The sequence below is a fragment of the Pleurodeles waltl genome, chromosome 8 (assembly GCF_031143425.1).
Source record: "Pleurodeles waltl isolate 20211129_DDA chromosome 8, aPleWal1.hap1.20221129, whole genome shotgun sequence".
Taxonomy (NCBI): Eukaryota; Metazoa; Chordata; class Amphibia; order Caudata; family Salamandridae; genus Pleurodeles; species Pleurodeles waltl.
In genome coordinates, this window is record NC_090447.1 from 883,859,049 (window position 1) to 883,881,861 (window position 22,813).

Here is a 22,813-nt window from a genome sequence, read left to right on the forward strand (position 1 = left end):
CAATGAAACACCAAGTCGCTAAACTCCTCAAATATAATCAGAAACATGTTATTGGCAGTTAAACACCTGGACAGCAAATGCATTGTAAAACTCAGAACTCTTCCTATGCCTCGCTATGGCACAACCCACTAATAAATATTGACAGTAAATCTCTCCAATGGCACACCTGGTCATCACATAGTTATACATTAATGATGTGATCGCTAGAGCCTATCTGATTCACTTCTCACTCTTACAATTTATCATCATCCCTGGCAAGGAATTCTACAACTTCCTCAAACCCAGAGTTGCGATTAACCAAAATCAATTTCTCCTCAACACACAAACTTCAATCATTCTGAAGAAACTAGCTTTAATCGCATGTCAAGATCATCAAGCCTGTAAACTCCATAAAAACTGTCAGGAACACACTCCCAATATAATACATAAGTCCCAAAATAAGTGGTCCGCCTCCTGCCTTACAGAAGGATACAGCCATCTAGATATTAAAAACTGGTCCAACATATAGAACATATGACCAAGCTCAAAATATCCCCCATCATCTCACAGTGTAAATACTGGCTGTTACATAGATTCTTCTGGACCCTAGATTAACTCTTTAGACTAGGTCTATTAAATTCACACAAATGCTTGAACTGTTCAACCTAAGTCGGAGGCCTCAATCACATGCTATTTTCTTACCCTATACTTCACTCATACTGGGAAGAACAAAACCATAAACTACATTTTCCACTGGACCCAGTTCTCACATGCTTAGGCCCCTGCATTATTCCTAATCTACACTATTTAACAAAACTGAACTTCTACCATTTGACTTACTACTCACATTAGGGGTCAAAACAATCCTTTGTGATTGGAAAGACTTCAAATCTCTCTCCTACCACACTTTGTGGGCCTGGGTATGGTTTCTCAGAAGCATGGCCAACATTATTTTCAATCAAAACAGATCCAGACTGCTTTTGTTAGCCCTGGACGCTTATCTACAGACCATCCATCACTCCCCATCCAACCCAGGTCCTGAGCTGAACTCCAGTTAATTAACTTCCATCCACAATTAGGATCGTGGGATATTCCCCCACCACTCCTTCCCTTTTTTTGCTATTCTTCTCTTCAACTTACACGTTCTTCTCTACTCTTGTCTCACACAGGATGTGTATGACCACCGACTCATGGGAACTAACCATGGCGCCTATATTGTTATGTATTTAATCTACTTTTTTTTTTTTTAATTGGCTCCTCATGTGACATGCAAAATACATCTCGTACCTGTCCTCCTATCACATTTCTGCAATTCTTTCACTTGAAAATGTTTAGTAAAATGTTAAAATTAAAAAGATGACTTCGAGCAAATGTTGGGAGTTCTTGATATATGGATGTTAATACTGGAAAGGCTGTAGTCTGTTTATGAAAAAAATGCATGTGGAGAAAGGAAACATAAATGTGGTTAACCCATTCTATAGGAATGGAATTCTGCAAAGGAGTGGGCTGTCAGAAAAAACGCAGAACATTTTCAGCTCCACAGGAGGTTAGTGAAATGAGTTAGTCCAGATCATAAGAGATTGAGAAACGGAATAGGAGGGATCATGTTTGTTGATGGCAGACCTCAGTGAAGATTAAGAAGAAAGATGATGTCCAGTAAATACTAAGAAATTAGCTAAAAAATAAAATGATAATGTAATTAGGAGTGGGTTGGAGAAGAAGGATGGCATCCACAGGCGTACTATACATGAGTGGAAAGTTGAGGAGAACCACATGGCGGATAGGGTATTATTTGATTCCATCTAAAACACATTAGAATACACTGCAAAGAAACAGACTTCCAAGGAAGATTTCATTAAATAAATTTATTTTGTTAAAATAATTTAACTCCAAATACAACTGTTCAGTTTGCATCAAGTTTTATGTACAATTCTTGTTTCCATCAAACATCCGGGTAGAACAATTGACAAACTTGCAAAATAATGTGACTGCTTTATTTAGAAATTATTGTTTAACTTTTACCTCCCGGAAGCCCCAAATGAATTTGTTAAATCTAGTTCCAACTTCCTGTGAAGTCTTTTATTAAATGGGCAAAAGGTGAAGTAAAGCATTTCTATACTCTTGCAGTTAAGCAAAGTGCTAATCAATGTGGAAACACACTGTTTTGATGCACACCACAAATGGCTTTTATACGTAGGCAAGATTTGCTAAAACGAAAGCAACCTGTTTGCCCCCACAAGAAAATGATGGCACTGCAGTTATAGGGCTCCTACATCAAGCCCGCTTCAATTCGCACAACCGGAACAGTCCATTCAAAACGTTTTACATGGGTCTGTCATGCACAATACTTTTCAGCTACGCCGGCTCATTCGTTTCCATTGCATTTAGACAGTGGAAAAAAAATCACAGCCTTTGAGAATAAAACTATAACAGATAAATATGAATATATCAGGGGGTTTAAGTACAAAACTACAAGCGCTAAATAAAATAATGGGTCTTTGGATCAAACCATATACTTAAGGCATGTTCATTTTCTCACAATAGGATAGTTTAAAATTAAACAAGACCTGGAAAATTGCTTTTGTTCACTTCCGCTTAATGACTCTCTTTAAATTATTTGGACATATGCGCTGTGATTCTACAGAAGAGTTGATATGAGTACTTGGATTTTCTTTCTTAACTGTGTTTCTTTCCTTTTGGTTGTTGAGCAAAGTGGCCACAGGATTTTGCCACTGCATCAAAATGGTATCAACTAAATAAGCAACTGTACTAAACAATAGGCTTTTAAAGTTACGGAAATCTGTCTACAATTTCCAGACAGTTTATATGATGTGTTGGTGACAAACACAATACTATAACAGGAGTCGAAATGCCCTGATATTATGGCTTCCAGAGGCAGAGATCAAACGTGCTCATGGGTCTGCAGATAAGTCCCACAGGTTTCGGTGCCACAGCTCAAGCCCGTTCTCTGGTTCAGTCGGAGCATGAAGACAAACTTCATCAGAACCGGAGAAGCACATGGGTCCAATGTTGCTTTATAGCTACATGTATGTACTCAATTGTGTTGCAACAGTGTTTTAATGCAAAGAATATTGCTCAGCAGGTTAAGAAAGTTACTCTTAGATTATTAAAGACAATGATGGAAATATCACAATGAGAAATGAGGAGTGGAAATGGGACATGCTGCTTTTATCCTTCAATGTCTGATTTGTAGCCGCACTTTCTAGTCAGTTATTACAGTAAATGCTGGTCTTCCCCTGTAAGTAGCAGGCAACTGCGATGAAGCAAAATACTTTAATGTCTGTGAACCTAGGAAACCTAAAATTAGTCCAAAAAGTGTCAAAGCAATAGAGCAAATTAAAAGTAAATCACATTCTTCTAGCCAAAGGAGTCCAACATCCACTTACTTGTGATGTCCATGCACCACATTCTGGCAGGAGATTGTGACAGAAAATGAAATAGACTGGGAATTGTACCTTGGATCTTTAAATCTCAGCTCAGGGTCATAGTGTATCAGCCATAAACATACCTTTATCTCAAATTCAAACCTTACTCAGTTGCCACATCTTCAGTTGCAAACAAGCGAAGTCAACAGGTCAAAAATGCAACTGCAGAAATAGATGGTGGCTTCTGGCAACGATGGGGAACAGCAGGGGAAAACAAATTACTCAATTTACTCCTTCATGTGAAAGGCATCCATTTCCATCTTGAGGAAATACTATCCAAAGAGAAACCATAATAGGATAGACAAAGGCCAGGCATTTGTCAACAGAATTTTATTAACTGTCAGGCAAAACTGAGCTCAATTCGGAACTGGTATCAAGAGTAAGGATTGTAGATTGTGTGTTCAGTGGCTCTTGAAAAAAACAGATTTAATCATAACTCTGAAGTAGAAGGCAGCCTCACCCAGGCAATAGGATGTTTTATAAATGGGAACATGTAGCCTGCTCCAATGGTAAATGTGGGCCTTGGAAATTAAATCACACCACATACTGTCTGAACATAAGTAAAGAAGCACAAAACAACCCCACTGAGCCCCTTAAAATAATTTAATGCTAAATCTAAAAGCACGTTCAATTAAGGTCGTACATCGATACCTTGTATCGAGAGGGGAAAAAAAGACAACCTAAAAGGAAACACTTCAATTTACATGTAAATTTGAAAATCTTATATTATCAAACGGAGACCTGGTGCAGAGAACGACTTATCTCCAAAATACGACATTTAGTTCTGTCTGTCACTCAGGGCAACCACAGAATGCATTGTATTTCTAAAGATGTTGCTATAATATGGCTCTATTAAATCACCACAGGAAACATACACGTTCATTCAAATGTAAACATAAACTAGCTTAAAGAGCACAACTAAATTTCAGTGACTCTTCAAAATGAAGATGGTAGGGCTTAAGCCTACATTTCTCCAACATCTGAGTGAGGAATAAACAATGTCATGCCATCAACACAGTAACAAAGCCTTGCTTCTTTTTTGGGCTCAATTAGGAAGGGGCCTTATCTGTGTGGAGTCTTTCCCTGCTGCTTTTGAAAGTTCTGTATATGGAGACCAGCCCTGATGGCAAAAGGTAGTTCATTGGGGACAAAACAAGCAAGCTCAGCACTTGAAGAATGAACGGAGAAAACGCTCAGACATACCTGATGCTGGTTAAAATGCAGACGCTTGATAGATCAGTGGTCTTCAAACTACTTAATGCTCACCCACCCCAGAAAGAAATTATAGGGCCCCACTACGAATTTTTCACAATTATACTATTAAATTGGCAAGGTTTATATACGTGTAGACTTATTTAGACATTGCAGTTAAGTACTGTTACTATTTTAAAAATGCAATGCAGCGTGATTATTAGAAATAGGTTGGGGGTTTTGAAGAATACTTGGAGTCCCTTTCCTTTTGACATATACTCCCAGCTTGGACATAAATAACAAAATATGTTAGTGATGGCTTATTACAGATCCATGTACTGCTGCTCATTTTTTAGCTTAAAACAAAGCCCTGTTAGCAGAACGCTTCTTCTGGTCAGAGCCTGGCACCCCCGGGGATCACTAGAAGTCCCCCTGGGGGGGTCCACAGTTTGAAGACCCGGTGCTAGATCCATGTTTTGCATGCTTGCAGGTAACAGAACTACCATAGGTTTATAAATGGTGGAATTTCATGCACAATTTCCCACACTGAAAACATCCAGCAGGGAGCGCCAACCCTTAATGGCACACTGAGGTAGTAAAGAATATTTACTCATGTTAAATTCCCATTTGTGAGCGGCATGTAATACACATACCATTGTACAACCTCAGGTTGAGGGGGGGCAAAGCAGACACTGGATAGGCACTAAACTTCAATAGCAAATCAAGAAGATAAGAACTGGTGCCAGATTATCTTCAGGTGAGGCATTGCTTTTGTGCAGTTCATACACACACCAAAAAAATTATTTCCTCTATTAAAGCAGGAAGGAAGATTTCGAAAACAGGGGAGCCTTCAGCTCCCAGCTGTATCATGTATAACTTCCCATCAGTCTGAGACTAGAGGCAGTGCGATTTTTAGACATTTCAGAGTCTACTATCTATACTCACCCAAATCCCAAAAGATTATGACAATAAAGAGCTGTTCTGTGAAATTTCCTTGTGCTTGGTGGTGAGGCAGAATACGTGAGAAAGCCATCCCAGATTTGCAGCATTGTTGAGAAGCTTTATGGTTCATTTGCATTCATGTAGAGCACTAATCAGTCGCAGAAAAGAGACATTTATCACCTGGCAGCGTACTTCACCCGCTAGCAGCCTTAGGCCCATATTTATACTATTTTTGCACTGCATTTGCGTCATTATTTGTTAATCAAAAAAGCCTTTATAGAATGCAATGACGCTTCAGAACGTAAGGTGAAATTATAATTTCTGTTAAACTAAGTATCAAATTTCACCAAAGCAGATGAGAAAAACACTCCCAACTGTATTGCCTCCTATGATCATACACAGAAGGGTTCTGTATGCCAGCATTCACTTTCATGCTGTTCTTGCATTAGAATAGTAGGAAGTAGGAAACAGTGCATAATTTTACTTTGAAACCAAAGTATCTTTAGCGATTTGCACTTTGCATTTTTTAAACTACGGGGAAACCAGTATTAAGACCCTCTTGGGAATTATTTGGCAAGGGAATCATCAACCTCTTTGCCACTGGGTCGCAGAACAAGGATGGAGCATGAGGCCATTGTAAGTCAATGATCACTGTCCCAACAACCTCACTGAAGATGCCATTAGGCTACAGCCAAACTCAAGGAGCAGAGTTTCTGTCACTTTCAGAAGTTAATGACATAAGTGGTGGAGCAACCTTCAGCAGCTAGTAAAGTGCCTAACCATATATAAATTGCCTAGGTGAAGTAAGTGCTTTCCTGAATTGTGCCAAACCCTCTCCCAACAGCTGAACTGCAATCAACACATTTGTCCCCCAATTACATCAGTTTTCTTCTAGAGGATAAATCATCTCTAATCCACTACCAGGAGCAGATTAGACACCAAGGTCTTGCAATGCCAGCCAATTAAAGGAGACTCTTACATACAGTGCTGAGCTATAAATTAGGTTTTTGAGGCACACAACTTATTCGCATGAAGACTAAGCACACAGAAATAGAAGAACAAAAGACCCAATTGTGTCTCAAAATCTGCATAAAACGGACAGCTGGATTTATGCGGTCAAAAGATGACAGAGGGGGAAACTGCAGTGGTCACAGGTTAAAAGAACAGCATTAACTAAGTGGCAAGATATTCGGAACAGTTCTTGCTTAAATTCTACTGTGGGCCATGTCCTAGTTAATAAAATTGTCTACGATTAAGTCTTAGTCCTACAGAAGTTCAGTATATGTGTTCTCCTACTAAGTCCACCCCACTTCCCCCCCTCAACTGGAGACCTCCATTAGAACATGTAGCTGCGGTTTCTGGAGCTGCTCATTATTTGCCATTTATTGTCTATTGGAATTTGTGTGTGAATTTTGACAACATACAGCAAGCATACAGTATGATGGATTTAACTATGTTGATGGCTTCTATTCGGTTTCACTTTTTCATTTTGACAAGATTGTTTGCTGCTCGTTATTGCCTACTATTATTTGGGGTAGCAAAATATAAATTGTGAAGTTCTGATGAACTGTATGCATGAGAGTTGTAAGAACAAAATTTTAAATAAAATGGGTGCGCACAAAGAAAAAAAAATACTCTGGGTTTTAGCCAATAAGCAATGAAGAGCTTGTACCATTATAAGAGGAGCTTTGTGTGAAAAAACGTTATCATCGTTTGACTCCTTTTGCATAAACCAAGAAGGCTTAGAAAATTAAAGCTGAACTCGAGCCCAGCTGCACATTAAAACTCAATATTGCTCTCCAACCCCAATGTTTACAAATGCATATGAAGAGCCAAAATTTGCAGGGTCAAACACAGCCATGCAGAGGCATCTGGTAAAATACGAAAGTGATGAGGCATAAAAATTGCTGAAAAAAGAAACGCAGAAAATGTACTTACTTTTCCTGCAGCTTCAGGGACCACTGTAATTCGAGAGGGAGTATGCAAACCCCGATCTCCCTTTCCTCTGTGTCCTTGTGGGTACTGCAGTTAGTGTCACCCGTGTGGAGGCAGCAAAGAGCTGTGATAGTTTACTAGAAATATAGCAAATCACAGCATTGCTTTCATGCTCTGTAATTAAAGACAAAGCTTGAAAGCAGCATTTGGAATGGCAGGGCAGGCCAACCCAGCGCTACCTCAGAATACAGGGGGACTGGGTCTCTGTCCCCATAGCGCTCTCATGCAGTGCAGATTTTGAGGGCAGATGTACGCATGTCAGGCTGGCCGCTCTGAACCTAACGGCCAATCGGACATGCACACTTTAGGGCAGCAGACAACCATCAGGATGGATGATGTCCCATGGTGCAATGTGACAGGGCCATGCATTCACCTCTTACATTAGAGCGCACACAGTACTGCAGCCTGTCCCACTCCTCACTAAACTTATCATGGGTCATTGTAATACCTGCAGTGTGTGACGGCTCACATTGGGGGAGGGGCTCCGACCCAAACACTCCTTAAGAGGAACTGCCCCTGCTGCCAGGCAATTCTGGTTTACCTAAGGATCCAAAAATGCCTCTGCATTTATGCATATGCTTCCTAGAAAGCTATTTTCTGCTCATGGTTAATGGTTTTTAGTCCCCACTGTTAAAATTACTCTCTTTACTGACAGGCTATCTTTTAAAGGTGGGCTTAACTGACGGAACAACATTTTTAAAAGGTATTGAAGCACTGAGAATCTAACTGAATACTGTTTCTAAAAAATATGTGCTAAAAACACCAAAATAAGCTCTCCATTTCAGGAACGCTTAAATCTAAAATATCATGGTTCCAAGTTGGGTATTCTATTGACTTGATTCCAAAACGAGTCAATTATGACTTCACTGGTCACCAGCGGCGGAAAATAACATTTCAAATCATTATATGTGCAAATATATTCCAGAAATAAAAAAATGTGTGTTGAAAAGCTTAAGTCCAGAAGATTATAAATAACATGCCAGAAGGAACTGTTGTGTCACAAGTGTTAGATTACATGTATGTCATAACTGCACATAACTTAAAGAAGCAGCTTGTTCTTTTGACTGCCAGCTTAACGGGGTCCCATTGTTGAAAGTCAATTTGAAATATAAAAGGTTTTAACATTTATGATTCCCTGGGCCAAACATTTTTGAGAGGTTGATGTCTCATTTCAAGATTTCTGAATATAAATTTTGCTGCTATTAGTCATGCAACTATAAACATTTAAATGTAATACAAAGCAAAATCTCAGCTATTAAATGTTTGTATCACCCCCCCTCGTTGTGCCTTTTGCGTGTTGGGCCTCTATGATGTACAGAAACCTCTGTGGGTGATGTTAGTCCATTAGAGGGAAAGATTTAAAGGAAAAAAAGAAAAATTTTCACCTCTCATCACATACAATGCATTCTAGTATTCATCAAAATAGTTAAGGTGGAATATTCAGTTATAATTCTAATAATAAAAAGTTGCCATCATTAAAGCTAGGAAAAAGCAAACTTGGATAGTCTGTGAGGGGTCATTACAGAAATCGGAGCACTTAAAAGGCAATGATGACGCAGATCTGTAGCCTTTTGTTAGCTTGAAAAATGACGGTTGTTTGGATTCCTTAAAGAGGTTTCTGTGGAGAGGGGAACATGTGGTCGCAACATGGCTTAATTTTCCATTCAAGATGGAAGTAGTGAAAATGTCCTTTGTAAATAAGGCAAAACTATTTTAGTCACTGCTGCTTCCTCCTGGTTTAGTTGAGAGGTGAAGGCATTTCCGGCCCTGCAAGTAGGCGGCTGATTTTATTTGACTGTTTTGCAGCAAGCCTTTCATCGACAGCGGGAACGTAAAACACTCTTCAATCTAACTATGTAAGTTTTCTTTGTTCATTAGATTGGCAATATCTCAAATCAGCGGTCTTGCATTTTGCCGAGTATCCATTGGTGAAATGTGAGTGACCCAAAAACTAACTAAAAACAGCACAGGAACATAAAAATAACAGTGGTTCATCGAGGCAGTGTGACCTGCATGTGTTGATGTGTTTTCGGGGGACAGAAATGTCAACTGCAATAAAGACTTCTAGTCTTCCTGTGGTATTCAACATTCTCAGGAGTCAAAAAAAATCACTCATGAAACGCACGGACACAATGCCACAAAACTTCAACAATGGATGTGTAAGATCACATATGTACTTGAAGTTGCAGATTCAAATGTGGCAAAGAACGTCAGCTACCCAAAGCATACAGATAACCAGACATGGCTTCTCACTTACGGGTCCACTTCAAGTCACGGTTTCACTTCACACACATTTTAGCAGATCGTGGAACGTGATGCAACAGGTTTTGACCATTGATAAATTCAACGCGTTATACCTAGCCAAGTCTTTGTGACTTCCATCGGTGAATGTTATTGTATATTACAAGCAGAGCAGCACGGGTCATCTTTATCTGGCTGGGCCGCATAGTTCATTTGCCGAACAATTTCTGCAAAGAGTTCATCCACCATGGTTTTACTTTTGGCAGATGTTTCCATGAATGGACAGCCCCAATCTTCAGCCAATGCTCTACCTTCAGTTGAAGACACCTCTCTTTCACTTTCTAAGTCCACCTTGTTACCAACCAAGATCACGGGCACCTTCTCATACCTGCAAAATCAAAGGAAATAAGAGTCTCACTATAACAAAAAAGCAACAATTTTCAAAGACTTTTTATAATATCGCACAACATGAATGTATCCTACTTCAATGAAAAAACAGCACAATTACTCTTTGTGCTTTAGTAACAGGAAAGGGAAAACAAAAGCAAGGATGTAAACAAATGCAATTCACCACTTGAAACAAACAATATGATTGTAGCTCCAGTGCGGTGTTCAGTCATAGAGGATTAGCATTTTATCATATTTCCATGGCTAAATGGGGATAGTTGACAGACATGTACTTGCCTCAGTACCCCACCGCCAAAACCTCCATTGTCTGTGCTGGACTCTAGACTCCCGACCACCCTCAGTTGTTTGTCTACCTCCTCCCAAGCCCTTCCCACCCTCCCACCATCCAGGCCGTTCGGTTCCCATCCAACCTACCCTGCGCCCAACTCTGCTGTCCGTGTTGGTTACCTCTGTCCCTCCTGCTCTCCTTTGTCCGTGTGCTGGCCTCAGCCCCTCCCATCCGCTCTCAGATGTATGTCTGCTTTCCTCCAGCTACAACACCTCCCCCCCACTCATTTGTGCCTGCATTATCTTATCCCCCGTCACCTGTTGTATAACATGGCTAAAGAATATTGCCAACGTCCTTCTAGGAGAGACCTATTGGCTTTGGCAATACTTGTTTAATGTATTCCATTAGCCATTCTCTCTCCCTCCTTCCCGCTTTGCCCAAATACCCATTGCTTACTTGTCCGGCATTAACTTATTTCTTGCTCTCATTTTGAAAACAGTTAGCTCTGTTATTGTCTTTCCAGCGAGGAGAGCTATTGCCCAAGTAGCTGGTTCGCCCCAACCTCACTCAGCCTTAACAGAAATTCATATTAGCATATATATTTTAAAATACATGGCTTCACTGTATTTCAACAGTCTTTTTTTAGCATGCTGTTTACTGTAGGTGAAACTGGCAGAGGTGTGCTGGAAACAGTCCCATAATAAAATAATTTGGAATACTATTGCACTAATTGTTTCTGAAAGCATAACAGAGGACTGGTAGCTGGTGTTCAGATTATGGAGAGGCTGCAGATATGTTCAACAGTGGGGTCTCAGATATCAGAAGGAAGCAAAGACAAAGCCCAGTAAAAGTCCCCCCAAAAATAAATACATTCACAGCATACAACCTAATTTCTTCTGTTAAGGTGCACTTCCAGCTGTGGGTTACATGAACTCCTAAAAAAAAAAAAAAAAAAAAAAAATTGGGAGAATTGTTCAACCTATTTTTATTTCCAGACTGCCACATGCTGTCCTGCCAAACCTAATATGGATGCTGGTGCCCTGCCTAAGAATTAAGGAGGGTCTCTAATTATCCCATTAGGTCAGATTTAGCTGAGGGCTTTTAAAGAAAGTGGGCCAACTTCTAAACCCTGGTCTATTATGGAAAAGGATCCCTCATTTCCCTCGGTCTATATAACCAACTTCTGTATAACAGACTTTAAACACCGGATGGAGTGAGTACAGCAGACCAGGGCACTGGCATTCATCTTCAGCAGTTGCAGCCTTCCTGGCTAGGTGCAAAGAAGTGGCATGGCTCCGCTCTCCTAAATCTGTGATGGCAGCAATAATCTCTCAAGCTCACATAGATTGCCAGGTAACCAAGTGATGCTTGTTTCCACAAAGTCTAGGTGCATTTCACAGAAGGAACCATGCTAAACGACTAGGCTCCTGGCTTCCCTCTGTTGTAGTCAGCTTTTCTCTGGATATTCTTCAAGCAGGGAGTAAGGTGGGTTTCTTCTCTTGGACAGTGTCTCCTGAAGGCAGGCACTGCCCTTCCCCCTCTCAGCAGACAGGCTTTTATAACCTAAGAGAGCCTCAACTCCTCTTGCAGAAACTGCAGACTTCAAGTGATGTCCTCTCACCTCCGGTAGACTAGCTGACAGACAAACATCAGCCCTGGTCACGTAGCAGATCTTCAAGGACACTGGAGCACACCCTTCTCTCACCAATAACACCATGGAAATGAACAAAATGGAACAGTTTAGATCCCACTTTTTACACATTTTCCAGACAGGGAAAGGGCATCCACTGCCTCAAACTTCAGAAACAGTATGGGTTGGTTCTTTTTCTCATATTTTCTGACTGGTTCTCAGGCACAGCCTTTGTGTGAAGTTATGGTTTTCAAAGCAGGTCTCAATGGGACTGTCTTCCAGCAGAGGAATCCCAAAACAAGCGTAGAATGAAGTCCGACATCTCTACACCTGGATGTCATCAGTCTTCTTGAAGCAACAATCGGGGACAGACAAAAGGGCCTACTCTGTCTAAATACTTCCTCACCGTAAACAACAGAAACTGCAGTCTCATGCCTGCCCCTATCATCCATCACACAGCAGCGCTAAGGAAGACTTAATCAGCAGACGTTTGCTAGCAAGACCCTCGTTTTTAAATAGAAGCCATGACTCCATCCTCCCACACTTCTATGTCTGGGTCTCAACACTCCAGGAATGGGAATGGAGGCAATATACTACCAATGTCTGAGGCCAAAGTCCTTATCCTCGATCTTGTACCATGCTAAACTAGGTGCATCTAAAATAGATCCCGCTGGCCTGCAGGTCACTGAATGGGCTTTGGACCTGCCATTACCAAGCCTCTGAGCAGACTAGATTAATGTGACTCCAGGGACAATCAGAAACTCAGGATAAAAGTTTCATATGCAGTCGGGCACTCAGTGCTGGGATACACACCAGTTTACCATGCAGGAGATATTCTCATCCCAACAGTACTACTATACCGAATATTGAGGTATGGCTATTTTTCCTGTGCTTCTGTGGCCACTCAGGACAACTTTAACCATCCCGGTCATTTGTCCTGCACATATATGCCATATAATATCAATGAAAAGGTATTAAACATTTCTATCATGTCCATCTGCAATTTTAGCACTGAGTTATTCGGTGTGCAAAAATGATGTTGGTAGAGATTGCAGTGATCAAAAATGTTAGCCCGTACAAGGGATTGGGCTGCATTCTCGTAAGATTACTATTTTTCAGAGGCAACACATACACAGAATGGTGGCTCCTTGCTACCATCCTTTTCTGGGACAATCATCAATAAGCCAGCAACTGCAAGTTTATACACATTAACAAATCTTAAATGACCTGAGGGCGTGTGCTTTGAATGTATTTATGTTTTGGGGGATTTTTACTGGGTTTTGTCTTTGCTTCCTTCTGTGCTGTTATCTGAGCATGGGCACTGCTTTAGCCACACAATGCTTAACCAACCCACTGAGCAATCTCCCAAAATATTTACCTGCAACACAATGCACTATTTTTAATATTCTGTATCCTACATTTAAGTGATAACACAGTGAATCTGCAAAGAGAAGAAATCACCAGACCTTGTTGAACAACTCATTCTCCATAGTGGAGTCTTCACCTTCATCCAAATTGGTGTAGTAACGTGAGTCAGCGAACCTGGTGGTACCAAATATTTTGTGATATAGTAATAATAATCATCTTTATTTGCGTGAATAATTACAACCATTGCAATCAAAAGTAAAATTAAAAAGTCTGGCTACACATATTGGACAGCCCTAAAGTGTAATCCATTATACAGAAAATTCTAATAAAATCTGGTTTTATCAGCCTCATACTTCTTCAGGTGACGTTCTAGATGACTACGATGACCGCTGTGAAGCAGCGATGTTGGGCTATAAAGTACTTTCCATTGTATGATTAACAGATGGGTGGGAATGAAAAATAGGACGAGTCCCTGGCCAGAGCTTGTTGAAATATGTGGATACAGGAATAGCCAGATGTTAATATCCCAGAGATTACCCTTGTCAATTATATAATACTGTGCGGCAGAGGGAACCCTCCAGCAGAGTTATCAGTACTTTTAAATTCCAGTTGCACATATTACAATTATTAGACAGCTCGAAGATTAAATCGAATATGCAAAAAGGTCCAATAAAATCTGCTTTTATCAGCCTGTTAGCTACAGATAAAATTCTAGAAGACTATAATGACCTCTGAGGACAGGCAAATAATGTGCTGTTCAAAGTTTGTTCAACATACCAGAGGGCATGTGTTCAGAGATTAATACAATAAGCCACTAGCAGGAGTTTATAAAATACTTTGATACGGGCCAGCTTGGTGGTGTTTGCTCTAGAATTACCCTTGTTAAGTATCCCCTCATTCTTGCAACGGTGTGGCAGAGGAAACCTTCCTGCAGAGTTGTCAGTGTTTTTCGATTCCTGTTACAGCAAGTATGCCTATTAAGCGGAAGCAAGCCTCTTATGAGTTCAATTAGCAGCAGACGATGTGTTGGCGACTGTGTTCTCTGTTAAAAGATGGTTAGAAATCGTACAAGTCGGCAGGCCAGTTGAATGTCATCGCAGGCAAAACATGCTTTCGCTGCTTGTCTGCATGTTCCTATTCCTTTTAGGTTGAAGAGTGGTGTTAGCAGCAGTTTCCGCTCTCGTCTGAGCTTCTGCATATACATATTAAGTGTATTGCATCCTCTTTCACTGCCCTGCACAGCTGACAGCTGACAGCTAGTGAGAGCCTTAGTTCGCTTCCATGGAGGTAGATGTGGCAGAACAGGGAGGATGCCAAGCCGATATTGGACATATTTTTACTTGAGTTTTTTTGTGAAAGCTACACCTAGGTATGTTTGTGGTGCGCCACTGTGGTAGCTCTGCAGGGTGAGCCATCTATAAGCTCAAGTAAGTTCTGCTTTGTCTTCCAGCAACAATACCCTTTTGATGGTTTTGGCTACGAGCTTTTTGAAGCTATTACATGTTCCCGGGGTTTTCCAGTCCATTAAGTCTCAATAGCTCTACTGACTCATGAAGGAATCTATTTGCTGCACCTGTATCTTTAGTCAGTAACTATTTCCAAAGGGATGAATTTAGAGACCCTTGAGCTCCTGATCTTATACCAGCTTTTCACACAGGCACCCCTGTGCGCGATTTGTTGTGATTGTAGACCAAATTCTAATCTCATTTGTGCTGGAGAAATGTACTTTGGTAGGCTGAAGATCATCCTCAGGGCCTTCGCTATTATGACGTTCAGCATGTTGGCAACCCTACCCTGCATACATTCGCTCCCATAGGTGATAGATGGGATAAGTTTAGCTTGTATTACCTGAATGATCTGGGTGAGGCATGGTCTGGTAGTTTTGTTCCAGAGGTTTTTTAGAGTTACTGCCATGGCCAATCCTCTTCTTTTTAATGATTCTTTATGAGTTATGAACGTGCCTTTGTTGGTTACTATGACCCCAGGTGTTAGACTTGGCATCCTTGGTGTGGTCTCACCTAACTTTTTGCCTCTATTTCCCAGGTTGTTGATGTGTGCTGGACTCTGGTTTTGCTGTTTTTGTTACTCTGAGCACTTTACCACTGCTATCCAGTGCTAAAGTGCAAGTGCTCCTATACAAAATGTGTATGTAATTGGTGTATCCACGATTGGCATATTTGATTTACTAGTAAGTCCCTAGTACAGTGCCCTAGAGGTGCCCAGGGACTGTAAATCAAAGGCTACTAGTGGGCCTGCAGCACTGGTTGTGCCACCCACAATAGTAGCTCTGTAAACATGGCTCAGACCTGCCACTGTAGTGTCTGTGTGTGCAGTTTTAAACTGCCAATTCAACTTGGCAAGTATACCCACTTGCCAGGTCTAAACCTTTCCTTTTCTTACATGCAAGACACCCCAAAGGTAAGCCCTAGGTAGCCTAATGGGCAGGGTGCAGTGTATATTTAAGGTAGGACGAATACTAATGTGTTTTATATGTCCTAACAGAGAAATACAGCCAAATTTGTTTTTCACTGTTGCAAGGCCTATCCCTCTCATAGGGTGACATGAGGGCTGCCTTTAAATATGATTAAAGCGTAGATTCCCTTTGGGAGCGGATAGATATGTGGAGTTAGGGGTCTCTGAGCTCACTATTTAAAAATACATCTTTTAGTAAAGTTGATTTTAAGACTGCGTGTTTGAAAAAAATGCCACTTTTAGAAAGTGAACATTTTCTTGCTTAAACCATTCTGTGACTGTTTGTGGATTCCCTGTCTGGGTCAGTTTGACAGGTGGGCTGTTTGCACCTCTTTCAAGACCGCGACACAAAGGGGGCTGGGGTGTAGCCTGTATATCCTGATGAGACATCTGTGCTAGGAGGGGAGGGGAGGAGTGGTTATTCACACCTGAAAGGGCTGTGCCTGCCATCACACAATGTAGTCTACAACCGCCCTTGTGTGTATCTGGGGCCTGGCCTGGGCAAGGCAGGATTTCACAAACAAGAAAGACTTTATTTTGAAGTAAGCCTACTTCAAAGGGCAAAATGGGAATAAGAAGGGCACCCAAAACCACAGACTTCAGTTCACTTCTGGACATCAAGAGGAACCTCTGCCTGGAGAAGAACTGAGGAGAAGTACTGCCCTGCCTGTGACTGTGGTTTGTGGAGCTATCCTGCAGTTGCTGCTTCTGCCTGGTGAAAAAGGACAAAGACTGGACTTTGTTGTGCATCCCTGCTTGTGAAGAAATCTCCAAGGGCTTGTCCTGAGCGTGTCTCCTGTTGCTGAAGTCTCAGGGCCATCAAAGACTTCCCATGCCAGCAGCCGGACTATCTGCTGAGACTCCTGCCCTGCCAAGTGGTGCCCTATCTAGTTCCTGGGTCCTTGACAGGTGAAGCTGATAGACCAAGCCTGAAAATCCATGCACTGAACGCCATGCAGGGAAATTTCTGCTGCAACCTCCGAGAACGGCTGAAGAAGCAATGCGCCATCGGCTCCACGGCTGAAATCGAAGCAGCGCAGCTTGGAGATCGCCGCACGCAGCTGGACAAACAATCCGCCGCATCGCTGACAGAGGTTGGTAACGTCACAACCCACACAGCGTGGTTTTGCTATCACAGTGCAGCAGGATTTTTGACTCAAAGCATGCTGGGCAAGGAAAAATGACAACGCCTGCCTGGACCGAGTGCTGCTCGGATCAACACATCGCTCCCCTGCGGGGAGGAAAAACTATGCACGCTGGCCCGACCGGAGAAGGAGAAACGCCGCACAATCTCGCTTACGGGTGAGAAATCGACACACCGCTTATCCTTTTTCGACACACACTCGCCCGTGCATGTTTTTTTAACGCTATCCAGGTAATTTGCAACGCTAACAGTGTTCTATTTGTTTACTAAAGGATTTAGGACTCTTTTTGCTTTTTAATTAAGCCCTTCGCTGTCAGGCCTTTTCCCCTCTTGTGCCGAGCCTTTTTTTGGCTATTTGGGGCAGTTCGTGCTTAGGCCCTCATAACTTTTTCTCCACATAAGCTACCCACACCAAATTTGCGTCCTTTTTTTCCAACATCCTAGGGATTCTAGAGGTACCAAGACTTTGTGGGTTCCCCTGAAGAAGACCAATAAATAAGCCAAAATACAGCGAAAATTTGTTTTATTCAAACAAATTGGAAAAAAGGGCTGCAGAAGAAGTCTTGTGGTTTTTCCCCTGAACATGGCATCAACAAAGGGTTTGCGGTGCTACAATCACCATCTTCCCAGCTTTCAGGAACAGGCAGACTTGAATCACAAAACACAATTTTGGCATTTTACTGGGACATACCCCATTTTTACTATTTTTTGTGCTTTCTGACTCCTTCCAGTTAGTGACCGAAATGGGTGTGAAACCAATGCTAGATCCCAGAAAGCTAAACATTTCTGAAAAGTAGACACAATTCTGAGTTCAGCGAGGGGTAATTTGTTTAGATCCTACAAGGGTTTCCTACAGAAAATAACAGCTGAAATAAAAAGAAATTGAAATGGAGGTAAAAAAAAAAAAACAGCAATTTTTCTCCACGTTTTACTGTGTAACTTTTTCCTGCGATGTCAGATTTTTTAAAGCAATATACCGTTACGTCAGCTGGACTCTTCTGGTTGCGGGGATATATAGGGCTTGTAGGTTCATCAAGAACCTTATGTACCCAGAGCCAATAAATGAGCTGCACCTTGCAATGGGTTTTCATTCTATACCGGGTATACAGCAATTAATTTGCTGAAATCTAAAAAGTGAAAAATAGGTATCAAGAAAACCTTTGTATTTCCAAAATGGCCACAAGATAAGGTGTTGAGAAGCAGTGGTTATTTGCACATCTCTGAATTCTGGGGTCCCCATACTAGCATGTGAATTACATTTGGAAGGAAAAAATGTAGAGAAAGACAAGGGGCAATAACACTTGTTTTGCTATTCTGTGTTCCCCCAAGTCTCCCGATAAAAATGGTACCTCACTTGCGTGGGTAGGCCTAGCGCCCGCGACAGGAAACACAAAATGGACACATCACATTTTCAGAAAGAAAACAGAGCTGTTTTTTACAAAGTGCTTAGCTGTGGATTTTGGCCTCTAGCTCAGCCGGCACCTGGGGAAACCTACCAAACCTGTGCATTTTTTAAAACTAGACATCTAGGGGAAGCCAAGATGGGGTGACTTGTGGAGTTCTCACCAGGTTCTGTTACCCAGAATCCTTTGCAAACCTCACAATTTGGCCAAAAAAGCACTTTTTCCTCACATTTTGGCGACAGAAAGTTCTGGAATCTGAGAGGAGCCACAAATTTCCTTCCACCCAGCGTTCCCCCAAGTCTCCTGATAAAAATGGTACCTCACTTGTGTAGGTGGGCCAAGTGCTTGTGACAGGGAAGAGCCAAAAACATGTCGAAACTGGTCCAAAAGGGCAGTTTGAGAAAAAAAACATTTTTGGGCTGACAAGTGCATTAGAATTTTTATCTGTATAGATGAGACAATGCTGGGTGGTAAGAATTTTGTGGATTCCTGCAGATTCCGGAAGGTTTCATCACAAAAATGTGGAAAAAATGTGCGATTTCCAGCAAAGTTGGAGGTCTGCAGGGCATTGTGGGTAACAAAATGGTGCGGGTGCCTGTGAAGCACACCACCCTGGAATCACCTAGATGTTTAGTTTTCAGATGTGTCTAGGTCTTGTGGATTTTTCTACATGGCAGCGTCCCAAAGTCCATAAAGTGCAGCCCTCACCATTCCAAGTGGGACGATATTGAGAGTTATCCAAGCTCTCATGGCCCAAATGTAATACGAAAACCCAAAATAATCAAATGTCCTCTTGCTTGCCGTGGGATAAGATGTTTTAGTGTGCAGGGGAGAGCTGAAAGACTATTACCGCCTTCAGTTGGGGTGGGGGCATAACCAGGCCCTTACCGTTGGTAGCCACCACCCCAATATTTTTTGTTTTTTTAAATTTCCTGGCATCTAGTAGACTTTCTGCCCCCCAGGGTGCGGATCGGGGGTAATTGCCCCATCTGCTCAATGGTGGGCAGAACAACTTTGTCCCCCTTTATTTGGGGTGGGGGTATGGCCGTACCCCCACCCTCTTATTTTGAAGAAAAAAAAATCTTCCCTGGTCTCTAGTGGGCTTTCTGCCCCCCTTGGGGGCAGATGGGCCTTCCAAAAATAAGCCAAAGGGGGCAGATATGGCCAACAGTAATGTGCCCCCATGGGGAGCGACCCTTGCCCAAGGGGCTCCCCCCCCAAATAAAACACACACATACCAATCCCTGGCAGAAATGGACTAAAATAAATCCCCCCCCCCCCCAGGGGAACGACCCTTGCCTAAGGGGTCGCTCCCCTTGCGTGACATTGACGCCAAAAAATAAAGATCCCTGGTGTCTAGTGGTTTCTGCGCCCCTTGGGGGTAGATTGGCGTAGCAAAAATCGGCCAAAATGGCCTAAATACAATTTGCCCCTCCAGGGAAGCGGCCCTTGCCTAAGGGGTCGCTCCCCATCTGTGAAACAACAACAACAAAAAAAATCCCCGGTGCCTAGTGGTTTCTCAGCCTAATTAAAATAGGCTGATCTGCCCCCAAGGGGGCAGAAATGGCCTAAAATAAATTTGCCCCCCAGGGGAGCGACCCTTTGCGTGAAATCCACTGCACAGAAGCGGTTAATAACTGGACTTGTGTATGGTGGATTTTTGTTGTTTTGGTCTTGTTTTATTTAGATAATTATTTTCTATTTTTCTAAACCTGCGTTGTGTCATTCTGTAGTGTTTTCATTAAGTTACTGTGTGTTGGTACAAATACTTTACACCTAGCACTCTGAAGCTAAGACTGCCTGCTCATGCCAAGCTACCAAAGGGGTGAGCGGGGGTTAGCTGAGGGTGATTATGCTTTACCCTGACTTGAGTGAGGGTCCTTGCTTGAGCAGGGGGTAACCTTCCTGCAAACCAAAGACCCAATTTCTAATACCCACATATTTGTACTCATTGTCTATTTCCATCTTTTGGCCTGCCAGGTGCCAACAGTGCTTTTGGTTTGTCTTACTTTGATTCAGTTGCATGACTTGTTTTATACAGGTTATCTTCAGCCTGTTTTTTCCAGAGTAGTCATGGGCTGTATCCAGCAGACGCTGAAGACCAACCAGAGTTCAGCTGATTAGCACGAGGTCATTTGCATACAATGAGTATGAGAAGCTAATACCGCCTAATCTAGGCGCATGGGAGTTACATTTGTCTAGTTCAGATGATAAATCTGCCATTAAGAGATTGAACAGGACTAGGGATAGTACACAGCCTTGTTTCAGATCCCTGGTGGTAGGGATCTTTTTTTGTCAGGTAATTACCTGCCTCTAGCTTCACCTAAACCCAGGTGTCTGTATGTAGCAGGATCAACTGCTTCAAGTGTCCAGACAGGATGCCTTTTCTTGCAAGTTTGTCCCTCAATATCTCCCTGTCTTCTTTTAACATCTTGAAATTGTCTGTTTTGCGAAATAAGAGGACAGGAGGTGGATGTAGTTTTACTGTGACAACGTTCTTGTCGTATTTTCTTCCTTTCGAGGGTAATCAAAGTCTTTTTATCTAGGAGTTATTTTCCCTCAATGATCTTATGACATTTTGCCAGCTGATGGTTACTTTAAACCCACCCACTCGCTGGTTCTCCCAGGGCTGTTTTGCCGCAACGAGCAGTTGGTCTGGGTGTCGAGCCTTACAATTCATTCTTGTTCTTTACTGAGTAGGTGGAGCTAGGGTCTACTGCTGGGCAGTTTAAGGTGGCTACTTGTATTCTCATTGTAGTTTGTTGTGGAAGATGGTCGCTAAGGTAATTTGTCCCAAACCCTACAATTTTGCAGACCAGGGGAAAAGTTACAAAGGTGTAATCTATTGTAGTGCTGATTGATGTGTTATGATAGGACGCTGCTGGGGGAGAAACCCCCAGGAAGCGTCCATTTAGGGCGCAGAGGTTTAAATGTTTGAGGTCTCTCTGCAGATTTCATGTTAGCTATGTTGGCTTCCCCCATTTTCCACTTTCCTGATGTGGGATGTTCCAAATTGCTCGTCCAGGAAAGGTTCATCCTCTGTTGGGCCCAGCAGGTGCATGTTAAAGTCTCCTGATAAGATGACGTTTGGCGTGGCCTCCTCCATTAGTAGCCTTGTTAACTGCTCCCCCAGCTTTTTTGTTGAAGCATTTATGGTCAGGCCACCTTTTGAGTGTCCAAATTTGGCACTTTTTACCGCTGGAAGGTGGTAAGTTGTGAAACCTTGTAAATGAGACGGTTGTTCTAACTGGGTTTCTTGTGGTAGTATGAGATCGAAATTTAGAAAGTACTGAAGCAATTGGGTGTCCATTGCTTTGTTGTCAAAGCTGTTAACATTACAGAAGCATTGCCATTGCTTGGTGCTCTTCACTTGCGAGGCTTCTCTTTTTAGTCAGGCATTATTGTCACCAGAATTTAAAGTGTGTGCTATCCAGCCCCAGTCAGCATGTCCTGAGGTGCCCTTCCTGGTTTTGGTCACCATCCAAGTGTTACAGGCCTCTTTGGGATTTGGAGTTATGCTGCAGGCCCTCTCAGAACCGATTGACTGCTCCCTGTAGTGCACCTCTGACTAGCATTTGTCTGCTGTCTACATTTTAATGGCAGGGGTTCCGGATAAACTGCTTTTTGGAAGGGCATTTAATTGTTTTTGCTCGTCCACGATCCGCTGTACAAATACTGACAATGCCCAGGTTTTCATTGTCATCTCATTCTGTTATTGATGCCTATACTCTCAATTTGATCGCCTCCAAGTCGCAGGATCTTAACTCTCTGAGCCTACTGATTGACATTAACAGTCGCATAAGATTCCCTCTGTTGAGGTTGTCCCCCTGTCCTCATATTCCAGAATGAACAGGATGACTCTAGATTCTGGCAGCAAATTGCCAACAGTGAGTGGCTATGCATGCCTGCGCCTCCTCTTCCTGCGTAACTGAAACCCATCGGGCCCAGATTCAGAGGATTCTCTTGAGTTGGTACTCGGGGTTGTCTCAGTGTGGCTGATGGTGCCCCCTCAGTACTATTTGTTGTTTGGTCACCTTAACTGTTCTCATTCCTGCTCTCTTGCGGTTTCTTGTTACTTCACGGTTTGCTCCTGGCTGATTTAGAGCATTCTGCGCACATTTATCTTCCTTTCTGTTTCTTTCACTGGCTTCCTCCTCATTTTTACATCCTGCCTCTGATGCTGAGAAGATGGAGTGGAAGAATGCTGTAATATCGGTCACCTTCTTCCTGCCCTTCCTCTTCTGTCTTCAGCATTGTTTTGTGGAGCATGCTGTTATTGCACTGTCTCCTACCATTGGGGACTATTATGACTTCAAGGGCTCTGTT

The 22,813-nt window shown here is 42.3% G+C and overlaps 1 protein-coding gene across 1 annotated transcript in view; it reads right to left on the reverse strand.

Moving 5' to 3' along the window:
* Positions 1–1,829: 1,829 nt before the first annotated feature.
* Positions 1,830–22,813, reverse strand: part of RAP2A (RAP2A, member of RAS oncogene family) — an 85,369-nt gene continuing 64,385 nt past the window's right edge. Inside the window, exon 2 of the mRNA XM_069205187.1 lies at positions 1,830–10,182. Within this exon, the coding sequence (XP_069061288.1) occupies positions 9,945–10,182 (238 nt within the window). The 3' untranslated portion in view covers positions 1,830–9,944. The remainder of the gene's footprint in view (positions 10,183–22,813) is intronic.